General features: G+C 40.8%; 1 protein-coding gene across 4 annotated transcripts; it reads right to left on the reverse strand.

Moving 5' to 3' along the window:
- Positions 1 to 8,615: 8,615 nt before the first annotated feature.
- LOC131220737 (nucleolin 2-like) lies at positions 8,616 to 20,453 on the reverse strand. Of its 4 annotated transcripts, none has more exons than XM_058215550.1 (21): positions 20,349 to 20,453; positions 18,709 to 18,813; positions 18,565 to 18,613; positions 18,291 to 18,475; positions 17,710 to 17,796; positions 17,460 to 17,567; positions 16,844 to 16,954; positions 16,203 to 16,340; positions 15,596 to 15,706; positions 14,843 to 14,914; positions 13,548 to 13,649; positions 13,323 to 13,415; positions 13,083 to 13,172; positions 12,566 to 12,631; positions 12,387 to 12,478; positions 12,141 to 12,258; positions 11,906 to 11,994; positions 11,728 to 11,812; positions 11,072 to 11,163; positions 10,176 to 10,498; positions 8,616 to 8,803 (listed from the first exon to the last, which is right to left on the reverse strand). In XM_058215550.1, the coding sequence occupies exons 2-21, from the start codon at positions 18,739 to 18,741 to the stop codon at positions 8,778 to 8,780; spliced, it is 2,070 nt and encodes a 689-aa protein (XP_058071533.1). In that variant the 5' UTR covers positions 18,742 to 18,813; positions 20,349 to 20,453; the 3' UTR covers positions 8,616 to 8,777. The 4 variants fall into 4 exon arrangements, with proteins under 4 accessions (XP_058071533.1, XP_058071535.1, XP_058071534.1 ...); XM_058215552.1 differs by having other exon boundaries at positions 12,566 to 12,616; positions 20,349 to 20,452; XM_058215551.1 differs by having other exon boundaries at positions 12,563 to 12,616; positions 20,349 to 20,452.
- Between the last annotated feature and the right edge of the window lie 6,306 nt (positions 20,454 to 26,759).

Genomic DNA, 26,759 nt, shown 5'->3' on the forward strand with positions numbered 1-26,759 from the left:
TGGCATTTGGGAATTGTAGCTAAAGCTAGAATTTCAGCTGCACCCGTTTGCACCTAACACCTAAGATGGTGGACGCCTAATGAGCGGTTGAAAACAAATATTCAACAGTACGGATTTAGCCAAAAAAAAAAACTTCCAGTGTAATCCTAAATCAAGCCTGGCCGTTAATTAAGATGGGCCACACCAAGGGAACAATAGGGGATAATTGGGGAGGGTGACGTCCACCGTGGAAATTTCTAGATGGAATGTGGGGTCCCGCATATTGTGTATATTCCATCCAATCCGTTCATCAGGTGAGACCCACCAGGATGAATGGATACACCAAAATTTAGGTGGGCCACACCACATGAGTAAATAGGATTTCGGTGCGATTGTATATTGCTCACTGCGGAGTGTTTCACCAAAGTGTTTTTAGACGTGAATTGGATGGGGATTTTGTGACTTACTATCCACCTGTTTTCTATTGGACTCGAAAAAAATCTTAAGTAATAAAGTAGACTTCTAATTATACGAACTCCGAAAGATAAAAATATCTATACTTTTTTCAGCTGCTCTGGGAGGAATATTATCATCAAAAAATTAGCATCCGTACCTTAAAAATTGTAAAAAACGCATTGTATGGACCCTTCTATGGTGCTAATTTTTTTTGATTGGATGCTACTCCCTCCTGTCCATAGCTAGGAACAGACAAGGGCCCTGAGGGACTACCACTATGTATTGGTTTTATCAACACCGTCAATGCATTTTTTTATATATCATTTTAGGGAACAAGACGAGGCAAATCCAAAGCTCAAGTGGACCACACAGTAGGAATTAAACACCAACCGATTAAAAAATTTTGGGGGCCACAAGTTTTGGATCAAGCTGATATTTGTTTTTTCCCTTCATCAAGGTATCCGTGACATTATGAACGGTTTGGATGGAAATTATCCATTATGGTGGGCCCTAGGAAGGTTTCAACCGTGGGTGTCATTATCACTGCTGCTTCCTCTGGTGTGGTCCACTTGAGCATTGGAACTGCTTCATTTTTGACCTTATATCCTGAAATAATATGGCAAACTACATGGACGGTGTGGATGAAACCTATTCACGTTAACCCCTCATACGGGGCCTACCCTGTAGTAGTTATCCACTCCTTGCGTCTCCATCCTATACACCGGTCAGATGTTAATGTGATCCACGTATTCTAGATTCGTGCCCACATAATGGACGGTTGGAGTTGTCATTGTGTACACAATAACCCGTGTACCAGTTAGCACTGCAATCTTTTCTCAATTTGCAATGTCTGTAGTGCCCGTCCACGTGGCAATTAATCTATCAATCTGGACCGTCCATCCATTTGGCCATATCATGGACCGCTACGATCCAAAGATAGCACCTGTGAAACAATACTATCCGTCACTTTCTGCACTTCTGTTCACGGAATCTCTACCGTTGGCAATATCTGTTTTCTACTGTCAATTTGAAGGACACTTGTTGGATGCAAGATGAATGGTTCTGATTGATGCATCCTACCGTCAGGATGTCATTTCTTAAAAATCAGGCCCACAGAATTTGGACCGTTAGTGAGTTTATCTTAACGGTTCAATTTATTTCATACACGTGAGGGGACACCTAACGATCGCACGAGCCAATTTTTGGTAGATGGCAGATCTGGTGAGCGTCTACAAATCAACACGAGTGGATTTTTACACGTGTGAGAGAGTGCACGTAGCATGTCTATCTTTTTACGTAGTAGGTGGGTCAAAGTCAGACTGAGACTGACCCGAAGGTCCGGACCCGAACAAATACAACAGTGACCAGTGGGACTTCTTGATTGGGACCATTTCATAATGCCACCTTGATATAATTTATTGTAGATCTTGATCACCTTGATGGATGGCCCACAAGTCCTGAAGACCGACAACCCATAAATTCAAAGCTTCCAAATTTTAAGTGGTCCACCACAAGCAAAATGTAGTATTTAACATTACTTGGTGTGGTGTGTCGCACCCGAATTTTTTTGTAATATATATGCGCACCCCAACATGAGTGGTTGGATCCGGCAATGGATTTAGGGATAGAGCTTTAGTGAGTATTTTGAAGCACACCTGTCAAACGTTTTTTAGCCTCAATCATCTGCCATATCCAACGAAGATTGATGTTGAGGTGCGCATGAAACTAAAACTAACTGAGAACCAGTGACCAAATATATAGTAACGGTCACTTGCACGCACACTAGCGCAAGGAGTTTAAATACAAGCCTTCATGTAAGCCGTAGGATGAGATGAATAGGTGGCATTCAACTCTTTTTAAAAAGACTCCATCTTTCAATGAAGTTAAATCCCACCTGCTCTCCTCATCATATGGCTTATACGGAGGATCGCATATAAACTCCTTGCAGTACAGTATGCAGGAGACCATTACTATATATATATATATATATATATATATATATATATATATATATATATATATATATATATATATATATATATGTTGCTCACATGCGCACCTTTACATACGTGTCATGGGCATCTAATCCGAACGGTCCTTGTAATGCGGAATCTCATGCAACCCTAAGGGGCAAATTTTTACCCTGATTTAAAATTTTAATGGGCCATAGAAAAGAGAAATACAAATTAAGGGAGGAAATTGTTTTTATTTTTCATGGCCCACCAAAGTATTAGATCAACATACGAATTGGGCCTGGAGGGTTTCATGAGGTGTTGTTTCACGTGGATTGTTCAGATTTTTGAGTCACATCATATATAATGCGTTCTAAAAAAGGTTGGCACTTGCGGACTGGGTCGCAGCTAGCATTCGACTATATATAAATAAATATTTATATAAGTGGGCCCCACGATATATCACATTATCATTGTTATCTCCTTGACAAAACACGCATGATTGTTTTGCACAAGTTTAATGAATGGCTACTTGTAACGCCTTGAAAATTGGGGGTCGTGTATACACTCGACTCCCAAGTTCCCAAGTATTACTTAAAATCAATTTTTACTGTTTTGCATTTAACCAGGTTCACTGAGCAGCATGGAATTACTGGACACATAAATCACAATTCACGACTACTCTACTGGAAGGGATAAGGCTAAATATATATACAATGTCTAAAAATATCGATGGGACGCACAAGGCGTCGCCCACTAAAAATATAAAGGAATAATACGTCCAAAAGAATAGTGTTTTGAGTCCACTACTCAACGACTCAAGTCCGCCTACAAAATTTATAACGAACCGCCCATCAACTGCAAATATGACAGCTCGTCCTCCTCATTCAGGCTCGCGCCGAAAGGCTCCTCGTACTCAGCATCACCTGCATCTACTAAAGAGTCTAGTTGGTGTTTTAAAACACCGTCCCAGAGTGGGAGTGAGTGATCAACTCAGTGGGTGCTATTAATCTTAAGTTACATTAGGCATCAATCATATTATGCATTTAATGAAAGGCAGACATTCATAAATCATTAACTAATCTTGTTAATGTATATGTATGATAAATGATATGATGCATGACCTCACCATAACACTCCCTCGAGCGACTCCATCTAACGATCGCACATGACCAGCACTCCCTCATTGCGACCTCAACTGCCGAGTCGCCAAATCCTAGCTAATACAATGCATGAATAATATTAAATCGAGTATTTAATTAATTCCGTTCATCCAGCAGATTGGGAAATCTGGTACACTCCATGATATCAATGTCCTTAACTAGTTGCGAGGCCAAGATCCCTTAATGCGCGAGGCCAAGACCCCGCGATCCTTGATTCCATTGGGTTCCCCATCCCCGATTTCAAGCACATGGGGAGTGCTGGGAAAGGGATCACTCGCAATCACTACGGGAAGGCTCGTCACCCTAGCGTAGGCCGACAGCTCGGACACAGTGTCTCATTCCACCATGCCCGACTCTCGAGACAGTGGATCAATTTTCAATGGTTATCAATGTGCTTCAGTGGGCGAAGGGTGTCCTAGGTTCCATTCAGACGTGAGCAGACATGGTTAACAAACATGGTTTGTCAGTAAGTAGACTAGACCGCACGAGTTCAGGCGAGTACGTAACAAACGACATCGGGTACAAGCGACCCATGTAGTCTAACTACTGTCACTCATACGCACCCGCCCAAATTCACAGGTTTAGCCTCAGGGTAGTCCTACCAATGGGACCACCGTTTCTCTCCTCAGATTCCTGACCAACCCAAGGGTTTTGATGGTAATCCATAACACTTCAACAATTAGGGTTATCAACTAACATAAGCAATATCATGCATTCATATTTCTCAACATAAAATTTAGATTTTTCTACGACGCAAATGCTAACATTTTTGTGAAATAAAGGTGCATATGTGATGTGTGGGTTAGTGGGGAAACCAAGCATTTCATATATTTCCTAATACCAAAAATATACATAAGGGTTAGTACATCAAAAATGTTGTGGGGAATCATCATACAAGAATTAAGCAAGGATTATACAAGCAATCATCAATTTCATATCCAATCATGTTGAGAAACATCAAACATTTCATCATCATTTCATATTAATTTGGGGGAGGATCTAAAGTGTAATGGTTTGTCTAGGTTTTTCTAGATTTTCCAAATACATCACCAAACAAGCAAAATCATTAGATTTATATTAAAATTGGTGCTAGTCCACCTAAGAACAATAGTCCGCACCTATGGATCGTTGAAGACTTGGGGAAACAACCTAAAAGTGTCGAACTCACGGTCGATTGGCCAGAATCCTGTGTCAATGCGTTTGCATGTTAGGATTTCATACAAATCCTACCTCAACATAAAGGATTACAAAAAGGATGGGTGCTTACCTCCCCAATTAGATGGAAATCGCTTGTATTTGTGAATGTGGGATTTTTTGAGGAAAGGGAAGAGGGGTTTCTAGATCTCACCTCCCTTGAGCCTACCTTTCTCTCCCTTCTTCCTTCTCTCCTTCTCACTTTCTCCTCTTTTCTCATCTTTATCTCTTTCTCTCTTTCTTTTCTTTAGGACAAATTCGTATGGGGAGAGGGGGTGCCCAAATGAGGCCCTTTTATAGTGCCAGATTTGGTGTAAATGGCCCGAATGACTAGGTTTTTACTATACTAGCCCTATGGGAGGGTCTTTTTAATCTCTATGGCCCACTATCGGGCGTATATGTCGATATACATCATAGAATAGTTAGCCCTAATGATGATCTACGTATGGACATGATCGGCCCGCCATTTGGATGCACCGATCGACGGATATGATCAGAAGTTTGTTCAATGGTCATCGATAGTCGATCGGGGCCGCGGCTATACAGATATAAGCAGGAAAATATCCTTACTCCACGTGAGAAGTTTAGTTGAAAACCGACAGTCCGAAATCCTCAACTTTACATAAGAATGGACGACCCAATTCACTTAAGTTTTAGCTTCTTTCCTTAGGGTATTTGCACTTTTAATGCACTCGTCCTTTGACTCAAGTTGAACGATTCTGGACAGTACACAGGTCCGACTCCTGCGATGGACGTCAAGCCCAGTAAGACGGACATTATTCTATAGTTTTGGTACTAGTGGCCCACTAACGGGTGGTATAGAACTTATTCGAAAAATCGGGGCATTTCTGGAATAAATTGGGTAGTGAGATTTCTCGTGTATAATAATTATGGTCTGGATTAGCTAAGTTTGTAGTGTGACATATTCACAATTAGCGAAAATGCCGATTTAGTAAAAGTCAGTCTAAGCCGTTGGTTTTTAGGCTAAAGGAGTAACTGATTGATTTAGTTTGTTAATTAAGATCTAACATCTACTTGTCTCGGTTTTGGGTAGATCTTTATTTAGTTACGTTTGTCTCGGTTAGTTAGTGATATGTCAGCTAGATTTGGACTCTATGTGAACAAATCACATGGCTAAACTCGGTGTTTAACTAATCGGCATGATTCGTTGGCTTCCTACGGTTGATTGATCACATTTGTGTAGTTCTTTACTAATACTACTCGTATATACGTTCACTTTGAGCGTTAAGGACCAATAAGTGACAACATAAGTTAATTATAATGAAAAATTTTAAGATTTTTTGAAATCCAAAATAGCAAAAATTCAGAAGGTTACACTACTAAAATAATTTGGTGACCGTTGGATTGCAGAGTGTGGCTGGCTGGATATTGTATTGACATGGTAAAGTTTTATGAGGCCCATCTTGATATTTGTGTTGTATCCATACTGTTCATCTATTCCGTGAGATCATTTTAGGGCATCAGTCCAAAAATGAGGTAGATCCAAAGGTCAGGTGGACCACACTATAGAAAGCAGTGGAGATTGGATGCCTACCATTGAAAACGTCTTTAAGTCGATGGAAGTTTTGGATCAAGATGATGTTTGTGTTTTTCCTTCGTCCATGTCTGTGTGACCTTATGAATAGGTTGGATGGCAAATCAACGTCATGATGGGCTCGTGGAAAGTTTCAACGGTGTGAGTCATTGTCTCCACTGTTTTCTATGTGTGGTCCACTTGAGCTTTGGAACTACCTCATTTTTGGGCTCATGCCCTCAAATGATCTAGCAAAATGGACAGACGGTGTGGATAGAACGTATACTCATAGTGGGGCCAACAAACTTTGACACGTCATCACACCACCAAGATCGGTGGTGTGGGCCACACCACGCAATCAGTGTGGAGTATTTTTCTTACTCGAATGAACCGTCCAAATCTTTGATCTTCTTTAAGATGTCTCGTAAACCGATAACTACACTGCTTTGCTCACATAGCTGGTTGATGGAGATTTGATGGACAGTTGAAATGAAGTGAAGTCAATGGTCAGAATTCAACACAGAAATCCCTTCTAAGCGGACGTTAGAACAGCTTGATCAACCAGACTTTTGGACAGTGCTCTTTGTAAAGTGGGTCCCACAATTTAGGCGGTTTAATATCTGAGTTAGTGCATACCACCTCTACAATTTCTGAGCGCACGTATATCAACCATCATGCGCTGCCGGAGTATCAACTAACTGCCCTTTAAGAAGAATTCAACAGGTTTGCTGACTATATTTAAACAAAAAAAAAAAAAAAAAAAAAGAGCCCTAGATCCAATGTGGGTCCCACTGCTTGATGGGCTCCAGAAGTTGCGGTCAGCATTCACGGGACAGGTGGAGATTTGAGTGGACCACCAACTCAGTTTGTTGGACACGCTAATTAATGACGAGATGAAAGAATGGTTGGTGAGGGATATACGGCCTATGACAATCCTCCATCCGTTAGAATAGAATAGATCCAATGCTTGCATACTGAGTAAACTCTGTGGGGTCCACCGTGATTTATGCATTTTATCCGCTCCGTCCATCCATTTTAAAAGATAATTTTAGGGCTTGAGCATAAAAATTAAGTATATAAAAACCTCAAGTGGACCACACCATCGGAAACAGTATGAATTGAACATCTACCGTTGAAAATTTCTTGGGGGCAACAGAAGTTTGGATCAAGCTTGTATTTGTTTTTTATGTGATCTTATGAAGAGGTTGGATGAGAAATAAACATCACTGTGGGCCCTAGAAAGGTTTCAACGGTGGAAGTCATTATTAGTATGGTCCACGATCTTTGGGTATGCTTAAATTTTGGTCTCAACCCCTAAAATAAGAGGGAAAAACGTATGGACGGCGTGGATAGACAAGATACATTTACAGTGGGCCCAACAGAGTTTACTCAGTACGATAAGAGCGTACTGAGTAACTCAGTACGCAATCCGATTTCTCCCAGGAGGGGCGCGGTTTCGGTGGGATACCCGTAATCACCGAGGTAGGTGGGATACCTGACTGAGGTTGTCACAGTGATGACGTGTCTTAAATCCACTCTGTTGAAACCTTCCTAGAGCCCACCACTCACAGGCATGGATCAAAAACGTCTGCCAACGGTAGGTATTTAAGAATCACTATGGTCGACCCTAACCATGGAACTTCCTCAATTTTTAACAAGTACCCTGAAATGATATGGAAATATGAATAGACGGTGGCAAATCAAGGGGGTACATAATCAGCAGCATCCCCACAATATGGACGGTTTGGATACTCATGCCGCTACTTTTGCAGGACGGATCGACGCAGGATAACCATCTATATTGACAAGGCCAGAATAGGAGTCGACCATTTTTTATTCGTGTTCCGGTATGCTTAGTAGTAGGACGAACTGGCCCATTCAGCACAGCTTTGCATATTGTCCAACCCTCTGACCAATGAATGCACGGTCAGGATTACTAGTCTTCCATCTAGGCCCAGGTGGAACTCACTGGCAACAGTAGGGCCCACAAATCCAACATTAAGGAGGCACGTGTATCATCTTCAGCCCAACGCACACACGTATACACTGCAAAAAAAGGGACTGATCGATCCCAACAATTCAGAGGCTCATTTTGCATCTCAAATGCCCATTTACAGTGCTGCATTTCTGACAAAGACAACCTACAACCCCCGCCAATGGACGGCCTAAGAATCACAAATAGTATGAAAGTGGGGCCAGCAGGGGTGGGACCCACTTCTAAAGACTGGTCAAATAAAATTTTAAAAAAGAAAAAGGTTAGATACGCATTACCCTCCATTTTAAATGTATTTCCACGTCGGCAGTTGCTTCTCTTTGTGAAAATCACATCAAACCCAATTTCGCTAATGAAAGATAATATAATATAAGGCAAAATCAGATGGCAGAACAAAAAAAAAGTCAAAACTGACAATATCCAATAAAAGCAAAATAAAAAATTGTCAAAATACTACAAAATTATATTTTCTTTGCCAAAAAGAGGAGATTCGGACTTCCTCTTACTCAATCATCAAAGGTAGTCTTCCTTCCTGCAAAAAAAAAAAAAAAAAACACAATTTCAAATTTCAATATGAAATATGACACAGCCTACACCATTGAACAATCTCCACAGCAATGAAAAGGGCAAAGATCTAGGCGATTGAGCCCCATCATGAATGGACCATACTCCTCAAGAATGATAAAATCGCCCAACCCCAGCATCTAACAGATAACAGATGGGGGCTTTTAGCCAGGACTGCCGCCCATATGATCATCAACAAAAACAATTGGCCTGGTGAGATTTTCAGGTGGGCAGTCCAAAATGGAAAAAGACCAAAGACTATACGAATAAAAGCCCCCATGAGGCCATGACCCACAAAAGACCAACAACAACAAAACCGATACTAGCCCACAACAGAACACAGGGACTGAATTGCCCTTTATGCAAACAGTACGGCACAAAGCATGAAGTGAAGCAGTGGCAGGGACTGTCCATTTCCAAATGTCAGTTGTCAAGGCCTGATTGAAAGAAAAGCAAGATTCGTGCAAATACAATGCAGACAAAAACAACTAGAACTTAAAGAGTTTCGTAACTAATAATAACAGGGACTCTAGAACGGGCAATGGTGACTTTTTTTTAGAAATAAACAAGGGATTATTAAGGGATGTTTGGACGTGCAATTGAAGGGAACTGCAATATGTTTGTTCGTTGAAAAGGAAATGACTGAATGAAATCACAGCTACCTTCCACAACAACTTAAATTTGAGGGTGGAATCCAAATTAGAACTGCATTTCTACATTTTGGACAATAGAGGAACGCTACAGCAATTTGAAGGAACTAGTTTTCACAATTCAGTTTTGCACACTAGCCCTTAAGCCAGTAGCTTCCTTCAGTTTGCCACATCACAAGTTCTTGTAGGACTCGGAATGTGTTCGGTAACAATTCAACTCACCCAAGACGGGGCCACACACACAAAGTTCTGAGACAGATGATCCTAAAGAACCGTGTTCTTGATAGCAACAATGTGATCCCCACCACAAGGATCTACATTGTCCTCGGGCATGGAAATAATAGAAATGAAGCCAACAGGATACATGACCCAACCGTCGATCTCAAAGGTAATGGGCCGCGCAACTCAAGTTTCCAGTTGGACAAATATAACTTGTAGCCTGCAAATAACTGCTTAAGAAAACAGCAGATTGCCAAATTTCCAGTGGCCAGGATCGACCAGTCTGAGAGACTTTTGGGGCATGGTCTATCCATGGTGGCAGCCATCCGATTGATGGTTCAGAAATTGGAGAACAAAATGATGGGCTCAGCTTGTAGGAACTGAGATATTACACAACATCCTTGGGTTGCAGATCATACAATTCATCTGTTCCCGACACTGGCTAACAAGTAATGAGACTTCATGACCTACCTGTACCAGCTGCGCCCATGCTTGGTTTATTTCCACGTCCCCTACCACCGCCAAAACCACCACCACCAAAACGACCACCGCCTCGGCCGCCTCCACGTCGGCCTCCAAATCGGCCACCACTATCTCTGCCACCTCTACCACCGCCACTCCTGCCACCTCTACCACCACCGCTCCTGCCACCACCACTCCATCCACCACCTTCACGGTTGTCACTTCTTGGCCTTGCCTCCTCTACTGTCAAGGCATAATCCCCAAGTTCCGAACCGTTAAGTTCCAAGGCCTTGGAGAAACTATCACCATCTGTGAAATCTAGGTAAGCTGACCTGCAAACAAAGGTGAGGCAAAAGTCACCTAACAAGCAACAACCAAACAGATATGGAAAATCCCCAAATTATTTGCTCAAAAAAAAAAGATAAAAAGAATATGAGCAGGTATGTCAGAAGTGGCAATATTGAAAGAAATGGCATCTTCCCATTCAACACAGCAGTAGTACACATGGGGCCAATCAGCACATTTCTTGGGCTGGCTTCTACAGAGCACTCAACTGCACTTAGGATACATCTATACACATTGGCAAAACAAATCGCAAGAGCCTTTTTTTTGAAAGGTGTAATAAAATACAATAGCTTTTCTCAAAAGATGTCAGAACAAAATCACAAGCATACCTACGCACATTTGACATTTAGCAAAACAATAGCTTTTTCACAAGACCTCGTCACAAATAACAAGAGCTTCACTCCACAGATATCATAGCTCAAAGCAATATCGCATGAACGACATTTTTTATTTTTTTTTGAAAAGTAAGAACAACATACACGGCACAATCATCAAAACAAAATGAGCGAAGGGAGCATCAGATACTGAGACTAGAAAAGAAAGATCCACAGACTACAGACCCCTTGGAAGCACCGGTGTCATAATCCTTTGGAACTGAAATCCTTGTGATCTCCCCGCAGGAACCGAAATGTTCTTCTAAACTGCTGCGGATCTGCAGCCAAAAAAAAGAAGTGAGAATCCAAACCATGATTACAAGATGAGGGAGCAGACAGGCAAAATAACCTGGCTCAAGACCTCAAGGTCTACGACAGCCCATATACAAAAAGTCTACTTTCAGGCACCCATCCATATGCACCAAAGAGGAGGCACCACACATGTTCAATATGATGGTCTTTTCATCAGGCAGGACTTTGGTGCATGTACCATATTTAACAATTAGGCTCATCCACTCATCGAGTGTACCACAAATGAACAGAAGTATAGACATAAAGGGTGTCAGCCAGTCCACGTTCTACAGAAGAGTGGCCCATGGTAAGTGGACCAGTCCACAGTTTCAGGCAGGTAGCATTCACAATGGAGTGGAATCCGTCCGATGCAGCTTGGACCATGCACATGTGTGCCACCTCTGCACATGTGGATGACCATGGATGGAGGTCCAAGAGTAGCATTCCTTCAGACAAAGCTGTCCAACACCCCTAGTGAAGTACTCCAGGTACAAAACCTACTGGAACCACATGCATACACTCAAAAAGGTAAAGGATTTATAAAAATTCACCTCATCCACATCAAGAGATTTGTCAAAACCCCGTACAAATATGGTTTGGGTCTGACCACCCTTCTGGTAAGAGTTGCTCTCCTTGCTACAATTTCAACATGGAGTTAGGCTACAGACTAAGAGACATAAGACAACCTAATAATCTAGAAGACAAAAATTCGGAGCATAATGGCAATACCCGCTTTGTGGGGTGTATGCACCCCTCTCACGGGCCAAATCAAGCCTCACAGCACGACCTAATAGTTCTTGACCATTCAATTCAAGAGCCTGCACCAAAACCAAAAGCGAGAAAGAAATCATGAATGAGAACGGAGTGGGCAAACAAACAAGACAAGCAACAGCAATTCCAGCCAATGCTTCCAACAGTTTCATGTTGACATAACACAGGTAACTCAGAAAGCAAAAAAGCTTACCTTGTGAGCTGCTGCCTCAGTGGCAAACTCAACATGGCCGAATCCCTTGAAGGCACCCTCTTCACTTGATGAAAATCGGACATCAACGACTTCACCAGCAGCTTTGAAGAATTCCTCTCTGCAGGTGAACAAAGGAAGCAGATTACCTCATTTTATCAAGATGTAGCAATCTCATTTCCCATACACATTGATAGATTAAAATCTAGTCAGAAGAGTAGTTCTCTGGTATTCTTAAATGATACTTACACATCGGATCTTTCAACAGAATAGGATAAGTTGCCAACAAATAGGGTTTTTGATCCAGAAGGCTGGGCATCGGGAGTTGCAGGTGTTTTAGGCTGTATCAATTTAGTATATGGCTGTCAGGTTCTGTAATATAGAACTTAAAAAAAATATCATAGCCACATAGTCAAGAATATTACTGCCTTCTTTTCGGTCTTTGCCGTTGTGGCATCTGCCATTTTGACATCACCATCCTGCGGTTGCAACGTCTTTCAATCAATTAAAAGATTAGAAACTAAAACAACATAAACAGTTTGCACAAGGAAAGAGAAACAGAGCATATGCAGCACTTCATCATTATGATGCCATCTTTGCAAATATATAAGATATTAAGATACCATTCTGAAGTTAGTACAATTAATATGATGTACCGTTGTATTGCAGCAAACTTGTAAATACCATGAAAGATACCAGCACAAAAAAGCATGGGGGAAAACATCTAAAACATATAACACCAGTAGTTTTGGACAATTTTGCCCATGTAATTAGTCTCAAGATTAACAACGGACAGCTGTGATTCTACACACTGTTCGTCGATCAACCCGTGTAGACTTAATTCATTGAGGCAGATTACAAATAATATTTACAATATCATCAACTCCATTCAGATGGCTTCTGGTCCCTTATTTAATTTATCAAATCATGAACATACATCATTACCTTTTTCTTGGGAGTCTTGGCAGACTCTTCCTCCTCACTTTCCTCAGACTCCTCATCTGAACTGCTACTTTTCTCCGTAGCTACAGTTGACTGGGATAGAGATCAAAAGATAGAGTTAGCAGTTCAGTAGCTAAAACAAACCCAGCTGATTACCAAATGAGAAAGAATACCACAGTATCAACAGATAATGTTTATTATGATTGAATATTCCAATATATTTTCACCATTAACATTGTTCACCTTTTTCTGTTGTTTCTTTACAGCCTCGTCATCAGAGCTGTCATCCTCATCTTCATCACTGCTGCTGTCCTTTTTAACAACTTTTGCATCGGCCTTCTCAGCATTACCGGTAATAGTGGTCAGTACAAGACCATGGAAATCAATCAAACCAAAGAATATATATATCACAGGATTAACAGAAGATGTTTATTATGATTGAATATTCCAAGAAATGATTAAACCTACCGGAACTTTCAACTTCTTCTTTTCTGGCTCGTCGTCGCTTTCATCGGAACTATCATCGGAGCTTTCATCAGAACTATCATCTTTCTTGGGAACAGCATTTTTCTGCATACAAAGTTGCATGAACTTGGTCAAAAAGAGTCAAATAACGTCAAAGCATCAACCAACCACCAACATGGTAAACAAGACCCCAAGAATACCAATAAAAAAGACGAAGAAAGAAATATCCCTAAGATGTTACTGCAGCACTAGAGTATTGAATACCCACATGAATGGTGATACCAAATGAATAATACAGCAAGTAAAAATAACCACAATAAGATTGTGATTGTCACTTCCCTAGAAAAAAAGGAGAAATATCACTATAAGATTTTGTTTGGCAGTAACACAACAATGCAAGATAAGTAAAAATGTCATGGAACAAACAAAACAAAACAAAACAAAACAAAACAAAAAAAAGACAGATATCGACAAGCTCCGTGCAATGTGTGAAATTGACCAAACTAAGAATCCAAAATCCCGGAGGCCAAAAACATATGCTAAATAATGATTTCAGTGAAGGGTGTGCACGAAAGCACCCACATCTTACTTTCTTTTGGTAAATGGAGCAAATACGAAAGAAACAGTTCAAACTTTTCATTGCATATGATACATTTAGAACAGCAAACTTCGGGTACTGGCAATACTACCACTGAAAACAGGCGCAAATGTCAAACCTTCCAGCATTCTGTACGTTGAAAACATGAGACTTAGTAATTACAATAGTGACAAATCTCATTCCCAGTCGACTACTTGAGAAGGAATTTCTCCAGATATTTACATTTTTTTTTTTTGGTTTTTCTCAGTATACATGAATCCACCAAAAACAGAAAACCAAAAATAGTAAAAATATAAATAGAACATATCAGAAATCTTAAATATCAATAATCATTATACGATCTGTCCATTGGAGATGTTTTTAAAATATATGGATAGTATCAGGTAAATGTCATTTTTTTGAAAAATATCAGGAGAGTATTGTGATATTTTATAATATCAGAGAGGGTTGTGACTACTGTGACTACTGATACTACTATGGATGAGGCTCTACATGAGATTCTTTTTCACAAATTACACAAGGACTATCTCATAATACAATACACCTCTTTCATAAATATTCTTTAACTGAGAAGAAAACTCTTCCGAAACTTTAAAGCAGTAAGACACGTAGTATAAAAAAAAAACATTACTGAGGATGGCCATGTCAAGAAAATGGCAGAAGTTAATCCACAAAAGGCAGACAAAATCAGAGAGCTTACCTGTTTGGATTCTTTAGTATCAGTCACTAGAGGGTGTTTTTTTGCAGCAACGGCAACTTTGGCTGGAGGTGCCTGCATCACAATTGCATCCATAATTGGAACAGTGAGTGGATGCACAAAAATTGATGACACAGAAGCATGGGAAAGCAACATGGAATATGCAATAACCATAAGAATGTTCCATTGCTTCTATATATAAAAAAAACATTATCAATCATTTTTCCAATGTCATCCGCATCCAATTTGTATGGCTTGCCCAAACTTTATACTGATTATTGATACAATTTTATGCCATACAAGCTAACATTATATAAGAGTATAGTCCGCTTCTGTCCATGTAAAGTACAGTCATTTGGTGAATGGAAGCAGCAGTTGCACATCTAAAGCAGAACCAGTGGAATCCTTCTCCGAGACTGGATTGATGGAAAACAAATGTCCAACTCAATGCACCGGTATCCGATGTTTTTTCCAAACAATGCACCTTTTCAACCACAGATAACAGTAAAACATGGCACCTTTTCAGGGTTGCTTCCAAGTTGATGTTCTCAGATCATCGAAGAACTGTTTGGTGCTATTGCAGAAACTAGTTTGGCCACTAATTTCTGCTAACATTAGATTGATCAATGTTGGCAAGAAATTTTTACTGAATTAAAGAACTTGTAATCATTGGGGAAAACAACCATAATGCAGTTTTCATCCACAAGCTCGCCCTCATCATTTCATGCATTTATCACTGAAAACCAGTCAACTCACCTCGTCTTCAGAATCGCTATCTGAACTATCACTAGATTCTTCCTTCTTTGATGTTGGTGCAGGTGCAGGGACAGGTTTCTTCGATCCAGCAGGAACTTTGGCAACGAATTTCTGCAGATACGTTTCTTGTGTTTATTAGATGCAGGAATCCAAAATAATCAATAGAACAAAACTTATTTAACTTATCGATGAAAGAAGCAGGAAAAAAAAAGTGACTGAATTGAGAGGTGCTCTCTTTATTGGCACCAGGCTGCTCTTTGGTGACAATGAAATTAAGCATTTTCTCTCCAACATCTGATGAATCGCTGCGTGGACTACTGGACAAGAATCTCAGCAGTTCAAACTCCAACTGGATACCAGTTAGCCACCACATGATCACGATCACTAAAAGAATGTTAATTGCAGGAGCATACATGCATTTCCACCCAACAATATATTTAATGCCAGCTTTTAGAGAGAGAGAGAGAGAGAGATCATGTCTTGCACACCTCATCCTCAGATTCATTCTCAGAGGTGTCACTTGATTCAGTTTTAATGTATCAGCAAAAATAACAAAGAAACTCTACACTGCTAGAGCAAACAGACAACATGGAACAGCAGTACTCACATTATCCTCATCTGAGCTGCTATCGGAATCAGAACTGTCACTTGATTCTTGTTTCTTCTTCGCAACTGCAGCAGAAGCATTCTTAGCAGCAGCAGCTGGCAAATTTTTTGATGGGAGAGTAACCTTTGCTTCATCTTCCTGGGCACACATTAACAGATCTCGTTAACCAATTAAAAGAGATTAAAAGATGCATTGATGCATATGTACATGCAGAAATGACATGCTCTTCAGTAAGCAATACAGCATACAACCAGATGAAAACAACAAAACTAGCTATTGATAGAGCAGTGTGTTTTTGCCACAAAGTGCTTCTGTGGCAACTGATCCATGGTACGTGAGGAAGACGTGCATCAATCCAAACAGTCAAAATAACTGCCCCATTTTGAAAGGAGCATAGCATTAAATCATTGATTGGGAGATCTTAACCATCTAAGGTGACCATTGATTTTGGACCACTGACCATTTAAACAGCCCATTTGACGGTTTCAATTATGCAATCCAAGCTACGATCAGTACACATTGGCCCACGATTGTTATGGCCATGGATTGATTGCCACATGTATCATGACCTATCAAACAACCGAAGTCAAAATGCATGTATATCTAACAAGGGAAAGTAAACACTAGAATTGCCAGCTTACATCTTCCTCATCTGAATCACTTTCTGAGCTGCTGGCTGGCTTTGCTTTCTTAGTCACAGCACCATTTTTGGAGACGGGAACTGATAATTTTTTTGCAGGAACAGCAGGCTTCTGAAACAACATAAAGTAAAATCAATCATGTGCTTCACAAAGAAAAAAATGGAGGGCAGCAAAATAAGGTGAGGAATGAGCTTCTAAACTTTATTATAGTGCTCTCTTGCAATACCTATGGCCATTCATTCATTGGTCAACCACTGAGATAGACCACAATGTCTGTTTGCCACACAGTATTACTCTGTGGCAACCCAACCACAGTATACAAGGCAAACATATGCTGCTCTTGGGTCTGATTACAGAAGGAGCGTAGTCTGCAAATCACTGAGAGAAAGATCATAGCCATCTAATTTGACCATTGAAATTGGACCGCCAACCATTTGCTTTTAAACAGTGCATTGGCTGTTAGGATCATGCAAACTGAGGTATGTTACGTCCACATTTCTGAATGCCTGCATTGATTTGCACACATGCCATATGTACTGTGGACACATCAAACTACAGTAGTTCAAAAGCATGTGTCTTTAACGAGGACAAGTGAACACTAATATTGCCAACTCACTTCCTCATCTGAATCGCTTTCGGAGCTGCTCACTGGCTTTGCTTTCTTAGTCAGAGTACCGTTCTTGGAGACAGGAACTGGCAGTTTTTTTGCAGGAACAGCAGGCTCCTAAAGAAACGTAAAATAAAATCAAACATGTGCTTCATTTAAAAAATGGATAAGGCAGCAAAACATAAGATCAGCAATGTGCTTCTAGACATTATTATAATCATCACTAAAAGTATTGTCAATGTCCATTCATGCCACTCACCTCATCAGAAGAAGATTCCTCACTACTGCTGGGTTCTTTCACAGGTGTCTTTGTTGGTTTTTTGTCCTTTTTGGGTGGCACTTTAACCTGTTAAGTACACATTAGGTTCCATAAAGAGCAAAGTATAATGCATCTAGGAAAAAAAAAAGTCACAGAGAGAGAGAGAGAGAGAGGTGATCCAAAAGGGTCCATGCCATCCAAGGATCCAGCCTCAATTAAAAATTCTTAATACAAAAAGTAAGCCTGAAGAAGCAATATACACTGCCATCAAGTGAGTGGCTAATATCAGCTCCATCATGGAGCCATATCAACTTCACAGGTCCTGCAAACAACAGCTCAGCAAGTTGGAACCCAGCCGAGAACTAATAAGAATCAGCAATCAGCTTATCCTTTTCCAACTCATATTTTGTGCCAAAGAACACAAAATCACAAGCTGTTGCTAAGTTGTTGTATTTGCAGGGCAAACCCAACAGTAAGAGAAAAATACGACTGAACATTTTCTTTCCCTCACCAAACAGCCCCCAAGCATAGAACATCTACATTGGTATAAATAAAACACAATCTGCTTCAATTGAGCAAACCTCCTCTTCCGACTCGGACGAAGATACATCCTCGGAACTGCTGGTTTCAGGCTTCTTCTTTGGTGCCACCTCAAAAGAAGCTTTTGACTTCTTGCCACTCTTCTGCTTCTCGACTGCTTCCTCTACTTCTCTCTTCAGCTTTTTGGCAGCAGATTGTTTCTCAATAGGCTCTGGATGCCTCTTTCCTGAAAATCACCAGACCTAATGTTCTAACTAATTCTCAAAAATAAAAATCAACAGAAAAATATTTTAAATGAGAACAAAAGGTACGAACCCTTCTTCACAGATTTCACTGGTGAAATTGCCATGGGAGTTGCAGCAACCTGTATTGCAATAAGAAAGCATATAATAACAAAACTGCTGAAGACAAAATTTTGGAAATTGAAATAAAAAAAGAGAAATGAAAGGAAAAAAATACCGGAGTGTTGGACTTCTTGCTGGATTTGCCCATGTCGATTTAAGTGAATGCCAAATTGATATATGATAAATATAGAACTTTAAAAATGAATGCCTGCAGAAAAACCTATATACAATGTGTATGATAAAACATGTCAGATTCAGCGGTTATTAGTTACAATTACAATTTTCCACTACAGAACAAGACTACTGAAAATTACAAAGTATAGAATTCGTGGCAAAAGCTTCTACAATTCAATTGAAACTAAATATACAGTATCATTCACAAAAAGAGAACTAATCATCAGTAGCCCTAACTTATCATGCAATCCCATCTTTCCTGCCAGTGTGTGACCTTTTGCAGGACAACCAAAACATGCAAAATGGTGGGCCAGACCATGATGATCACCAAGCACAAAAGACAGGCCAGTTCACTCAACTGGAGGGCCACATAAACCAAATAAATAGACAGATGACAGTCTGCCTCAGCATAGAGGTATGGCCCGCCAAATGAATGAATTAGCCTGATTTTGCGGCGTGGTCTTCATTGTGGGGCAATAATATTTTAAAGGTCAGATGTCCTACACACAAACAAGCAGCTAATAAAAGCAAGGCTGCATGCTAATTTAGTATACAGCCAGCTGTAGCTGACCAGTCTCACACAAAAAGTAGTAACATTGCAAACTATAATGAGGGGCATCATACAATGCTAGGTCATAGCTAAATGCACTTAACTCTGCCCAGTATCACAGTTCAAGTGGTCCCTGCATTTCAATTATCATAATCTTTCATCTGGTGGGATGCAAATCATGCCACATTGGATGGCCCAAGGGCAGAAAAGAACCTATCACCTGAATTATACCAGCTATAGATCAGTTGAAGTTCTTTTCATTGGACATCAACTGTTAGCTATATGTACAACCATACATTTCCAATAAGGAAATGGGATAGCCAGGACAGACCAGTAGGGTCCTCTTCTCAGCACCACTTATCAACAGTCTTGCAGGGCCCACAGACGAACGGTCCAGATCACAAACGGCCAAGCCCACAGGATTGAGGTCAGTATTTTGATAGTGGACCGGCCCTGGTCCAGCCCATCTTGGAATTTGGACAGGGTTTAGTACCACATGTTCAGCACATCCAAGCCATCAAATAGGCCAGCCATATCAATAAGATCACCAGGCGAGAAAACCACGCCAACCCACGTAACATGCAGGGCCCACCTTTATGTGGGATCAGAACCAAAGCCATCCATTTTGACTTCAATGGCGTGGCTCACCCAATGAGTGGAATGGCCTGATTTTCAAGTCATTTTATCGTGGTGATATGGCCAACCTTTCCAACGGCTTGGATGTCTTACACATCCAGCATGTTGGCAGGAAATAAGTTGCAGCATGGTAAGCTTGCAGTTCAAAGCGCAATACATGATCATTTCTCAAAAACAAAAGACAAAAACAAAAACAAAAACTACTTTGAATAACTAAAATGAGATAATTTCCCCCCATTTTCACTACAGAAATCGAGAAAATACAACAACTTTTAGAAATATACATGAATCCGTTTTCTGCAATCAATCAAAAGCTACAGAGAAGCTAAGCACGGATAGAGAAAGCGAAGGAGAAAGAGTGAAGGTGGGAGAGAGAGAGAGAGAGAGATGCTTGCCTCAAGAGGAGATGGAGCTATCTGCAGCAAAAACCCTAAGAACACCGTTTTAGGGTTTAAGGGAAGAGGCCTTGAGAGAGGAGCCTCGCTCTCGTTTTATATGCGGTGAGAGAGGAGAAAAAGGGCTTTAGGGCTTTAGGGCGGGAGGATGAAACCAAGCGTACCATCCTCGGCCCGATTATACTCAATAGTTTACCCGGGTTTTCAGTTTGGACTACTGGGGTCCACCCTTGAGTGATCCAGACCGTTCATCATTTGTACCCCACCGTCGATGGGCTATTCCCAGTAAACTATGTTATCTGGATAGCATTCGTTATCTTTTCATGCGTGGCTTCTAAATAGTTGGTTAAAAATAGAAATGCATCAACGGTTCACGTTCAAGTAAAAAAACAGGTGGCCCAGTTGGTAGAAAATATCTTCCTGCGTAGGACATTCTTAGATGATGGTCCATTAAAAGTGGGCCCCACCAAATCGATGTCGTCGTACCATGGCCGCTTGATAAGAAGCCGCATTGTCATCTGTTTCAAGATGAGCGCCCTAGGGCTGAGGATCTATTATTCCACTTTTGCTTCCCCTGCAGCGTTCCGTAAAATAAGGTGACAGTAGAGCGTGATGTGTGGGGCCCACCTTGTTGTATGAATGTCATCCAATCTGTCCATCATATTTTTCCAATCATGTTCTTGTTGATTCTAAAAATAGGGAAGATTCAGAACTCAGGTGGGCCCACTTAAATTCACATGGTGTGTAGGACCCACCTTGACGTGTGCATGAAATCTAGTACGTCCATCACGTGCTTTCCTTTTATGTTCTCCTTGGATCCTAATTATAAGAGGATCCAGAACTCAGGTGGGCCACAAATAAAATCAGGGGCCGTAGCTGGTCTGAGTTTCTAGTTTTGCGTAGGGGTGTACATCGAGTCAAATGGCTAACTCGACTAGACTCACCCACTGGCTGATTTCATCTTAAATTTGGCTTTGCTCGGTCCCTGAGCTTGACTGATCAGCTGAACTTGTTCAATCAGCAGCTCAGGCTAGTTTGAGTCGAGCTCAAACCAAGTTTGCCAACACTGGGCTACACCTTCAAAATATCATTGTCAACAATAATTGTTTTATAAGTATTTTATCAAACATTTTCTAAACAACATAAAAATTAAGAAAAAAAGGATATTGATTTCACATACATACCTCCCTTGCCACCAGCCACACTTCTTTAAGTTATTTCACCAGACACTTAGTGGGCAACATCAATATCAAAGTAACCATGTCACCGAACTGGTTTGATCTGAGTTTAATCCGAGTCGATTCAAGTTAGGCCAACTCGAACTCCACTCAAACTCATTTTCAAGTTCGAAAAATCAGCTCAACTCGGCTCGAGCTCAGCTTTAAACCGAGTTGAATGGAGCTTTCTCGAGCCGAGTCGAGCGAGAGCTAACCGAGCATACACCTCTAGTTTTGGGTGTCCATTCGGTATCCCTGAATGGGGTTGGATCCAACATATAAATAAATAAGGTCTGACCCCACAAGCAATTCGGAAGGTTTTGGCCGTTGGTGTCCCAACTATTCCTGGGGGTGTGACCCACCTTTGTTTTTAATCGTCTGATTTTATGATGACTGGTGAACTTGCAGGGCGCACCAAATGGACGGTGGATGTTGGCCCTCCATCACTGTGGCCCCCACACAGCATGCGGTAGGAGTTTATTCTGCAATCATAGTAGGGGAAATATCTTCGACAGGAGCTACAATAGTTTGTTCTGTACACCCTCCTATTCAAAACTCTTATTTTTCAGGCCCACACCCCTGCCTCCTCAACCACACTCATATACCCGGGCCAACACAACATAGCACACGTGTGACAGACTCAAGAATTAGACATGGATTACTTGAAGAATGTCACCAAGGTCGTATGTGTTTTATGGGCATGGTTTGGGTGGATCCCTAACTGTGGGGCCCACTGCAACATATATCCCTTACATCCCCGATGCCCATCCATTTTGAAAGCTCATTTTAAAGTATGATCTCAAAAATGAAATAGATCTAAATCTTAGGTGGAGCATACAGAGGAAACAGTCATGATTGAATCCCCACCATTAAAAACTTCATGGGGCCACAAAAATGTTTATTTTCCATCCAACCTATTAGTAAGGTCAAAATGTCCGTGAAGAAGAGACCATTCAAAATTTATGTAGCCCATGAGATGTTTTTAATGGCCAATCACCGTTGTCTCATATGTTATTGTCCACTTGAGATTTGGATTTACTTAACTTTTGGAATCATGCCCTAAAATAAGTTTTTCAAAACAAATGGACCATGGATATAAGGCACATACATCAAAGTGGGTCCCATGGTCAAGGATCCTAGCCTCTTGGGTAGATCTAGCCAAAAATTAAAGCGTACCAAAAGCTTAAGGGCCTGTTTGGGAGCATGGATTCGAAACCCCCAGGATTAGAAAACCCCTAGATTTGCAATCCTCCTGGTGTGTTTGGCACCCTAGAGTGTGAATCAACTTTAATCCAAAAGTTTCTATCCATGGTATATTTACAGGGTTTGAATTTAATTACTAAATCAATTTTAATATTCTAATTAGTGAGATATGTAATTTTTGACACAATGGTTGTGATAAGCCCACTGAAATATATGTTTTACCTGAAAATGATGAAATTCCAAGTCTCGGATGGGCCACGAGCACAAGATCATGTCTGAGTAAGTAACCAATGATTTTTAATCATTGATTTACATGGACAATGTGTGGATAGTGCTGGACAATGTTTGGATGGTGCTAATTTACATGGACAAGGTTTAGACGGTGTCAATCATCATTAGTGGGCCATGTGCCAAATAGAATGATAGTGTATAGTGACACACATGTTACACCTGCAACTATTAAAATGATTTTAGGTATAATGCAAGCTCTCACTGTGGATTACAAACCCCCTCAAAGAGGGGATTGGAAACCCCCTGGATTTGAAACCCTCAGTTACTTTAGGGGTCATTTGGCACCGTGGATTGGAGGGGATTAGAGGAGGTTTCAAATCCCCTTGGTTGTTTGGCAAAATAAAGTAACCCGGGGTTTCAAACTCAAGGGGTTTTTAATCCCCACTTTGAGGGGGTTTGCAACCCACGGTGAGAGCTTAGATTACACCTAAAATCATTTCAATAGTTGCAAGTGTAACATGTGTATCATTGTACACTATCATTCTATCAGGCACATGGCCCACTAATGATGATCAGCACCGTCCAAACATTGTCTATGTAAATCAGCACCGCCCAAACATTGTCCATATTAATCAACGATTAAAAATCGTTAGTTAGTCACTTAGACATGATCTTGTGCTTGCGGTCTATCCGAGACTTATAATTTTATCATTTTCAGGCAAAGCATATATTTCAGTGGGCTTATCACAACCATAGTGTCGAAAATTATATATCTCACTAATTAGGGATATTAAAGTTGATTTAGTAATTAAATTCAAACCCCCGTAAATATATCATGCATGGGTATTTTTGAATTAAAGTTGATTCACACCCCAGGGTGCCAAACACACTGGGAGGATTGCCAATCCAAGGGGTTTCCAATCCCGGGGGTTCTAAATCCAGGGGTTCCAAATCCATGCTCCCAAACAAACCCTTATGCTGTCAAACAACCAGGGGATTTGAAACCCCCTCAAATCCCCTCCAATCCACGGTGCCAAATGACCCCTAAGAGGACCATGCTATAGAAATTAGTGGGGATGATGACGTCCCTTGAAACATTTCTGGCCCCACCATAATGTTTTTTTGTTATCCAACCTCATCATGAGTTCCCTCAAACTTCCAATGACGGGAAAACATCAATATCTACATGAGCCAAAAATGAAGAAGATCCAAAGCTCAAGTGAAGGTGACAAGGGGATTGAATGCCTACCACTAAAACACTACTGAAGTCTGAACAGTTGATATTTGTGTTTTCCCGTCATCCAAGCCTCTACATTGCTTCATGGACATGTTTGATAGCATTTAAACATTATGGTGAGCTCTGCAAAGGTTTCAATGGTGAGTGTCATTATCTATATTATTTCTTGTGGTGTGGTCCACTTGAGCTCTAGATCTACCTTACTTTTGGGCACATGTGGTAAATATAAGTTGGATGTGGGTCCCTTACTCTTGCTCCGGTGGTAGACTCTTAGGAGTTTCAGCACCAGGTCAAGGGTTCGAGTACCCATAGGTGGTGAAATTCCACTACGGTGTGAGTGTGTGCGCATGCGTTTTTTTTTTAAAAAAAAAGTTGGCAAAATGGATGGAGTCTAGAGTTTCAACACCCAGTCAATGGTTCGAGTACCCATAGGTGGTGAAATCCCACTATGATGTCATGAGTTTTTAATGGGGGTCCGTGTGTAAATAATAGTAAAAATAATAAACAAATAAAATTGGCAAAATAGATGGACAAAAATAAATAAAACATATACATCACAAATGGGTCGCTGAGTATATCCGGTGCCTAGGTCTTCAGGCAATCCATAGCCCAGAGAACTACACCAAGCATGCAGCCCGGAACCGGGGATATGGGTGCAACCCTGACCATAGGGCTCACTTGGATGTATTCATTGTCATTGTCCATCGGTTTTTATAGCTTTACTTTAGGAGATGGTCCCAAATATGAAGTAGGTACAGATTTCAAGTAGACCACACCACATAAACAGTACTTGTTGACCATTAGAAACCTTTTGTGGGCTGCAAAATTTTTAGATCCAACTGATAATTTTTTACTTTCATCTGGGTCTATGTGATTTTACCAACAGGTTGGATGGTCGATAAACATTACGATTGACCTCAGGAAGTTTTTAACGGTGGGCGTTCAATGACCACTGTTTGATGTGGTGTGGTCTACTTGAAATTTGCATCAATTTCATTTTTTGGGTGTAGACACCCAGGCGACTTGGTTGTGACCTAAACTAGCGATGTGGGTGCGATAGCATGGATATACATACATCAAGGTGGGCCCTATGGTCAAGGTTGCACCCACATTGCTAGTTCAGGTCACAGCCAAGTCGCTAAGGTAGACCACACTGTTGGCTATTTCACTCAAGTGAGCCACAACTTATAAAAATTTGAATGATTAATAATAAAAAAAAATTATCATTCCATTTTGTTGGTACACTAGGACCCACTTAAGAAGTGAAACAGCATGATTTTTAGGCCACTAGATCTAGGCAATGTGGTCCACCTAATGGCATTTGCCACATCTACAAGTATGCATTTGGATAAGGCTGTCAACCTGCTAGGCCTGATGTTGGCTTCAGCTCAAATTTTGAATTTCGAACCTGCTGGGGTGGTTTCTATCACCAATCCATGTTCTCTCACTTTAGATTGTCATTCTTCCCGTTGAGCGTCAAATACTCAGATACCATACTGAGTTCCATGAAAGAGGCATGATCAACAGTTGGGATATCGCTTGTCACTAGAGGGGCACACTGCAAAGTTTGAAAAGAAGCAATCATTCAAATGCACACACATCCAGTTTGTCAAATCTAAGGCAATACGTGAAGATAGGGAACCAATCCTGAAAGAGCAATTGCAGGGATTAAGGTTGACAAAAGGCCACGGCCCTCTCATCTAATATCATGAGTCAATTCGGCCCTTGATTTGGTGGGACGGAATCATCAGAGTTCCAAAAGGTCACTTGATGCAAGGGGCAAGATCGCCTGACCCACCAAGTGGGACCATGGGCATTAAAGAAGGGCTGCTCTAAAAAAGCAAAAGCAAGGGGTAAGGGGTGCCATTTTCAAGATCAAACAATCAGGGGCAGGAATCGCCCATCTTTGACTTCAACCATAGGGAGAATCTCCCACTAGCCAGTCAAAGCAGTAGTAAAGGATAGAAGGTACTCATTCATTGGACCAGAAAAAGGGAAGTGGCCCGCCCCGAATTGGTCTGATATTAAGATTCCTCATGAAAAGCGAACCAGATGAGTCAAAAGAGCTCCAGTTTCTGAATAAATAGCTCAAGGAGACTGGGTCGGAAGCAAAATCTTAACCCCGGCCCAACAGACATCATGGTCATTGGGCCTTACAATAATGGTCCGCAAACATTATTGGACCATGCCCTTCAATGGGAAAGGGCATGGGGACAAAACTGGTCAGTCATTTCCCTGACATTTGAATTTATCAACGAGCCATCCAAGGGCGCTGGTAAAAAAATGTCAATGTAAATAGCAATTGACACCCCGTGCTAGGTCAAGATCAATCATAGTTTGCAACACCATCATGTTCGGGGTCTCTTAGAGCCATAAATCCAAAAAAAAAAAAAAAAAGTTAAAAATACTAGATATTTCAAAATTGCCAAAAAATCCATATAGTTGTCAAAATCCAAACAAAACAAAACAAATAAAAATTCCACAAAACACAAAAATATCATAAATTTTTTTAAAAATCACAAG

This window comes from Magnolia sinica, chromosome 12 (assembly GCF_029962835.1).
Source record: "Magnolia sinica isolate HGM2019 chromosome 12, MsV1, whole genome shotgun sequence".
NCBI lineage: Eukaryota > Viridiplantae > Streptophyta > Magnoliopsida > Magnoliales > Magnoliaceae > Magnolia > Magnolia sinica.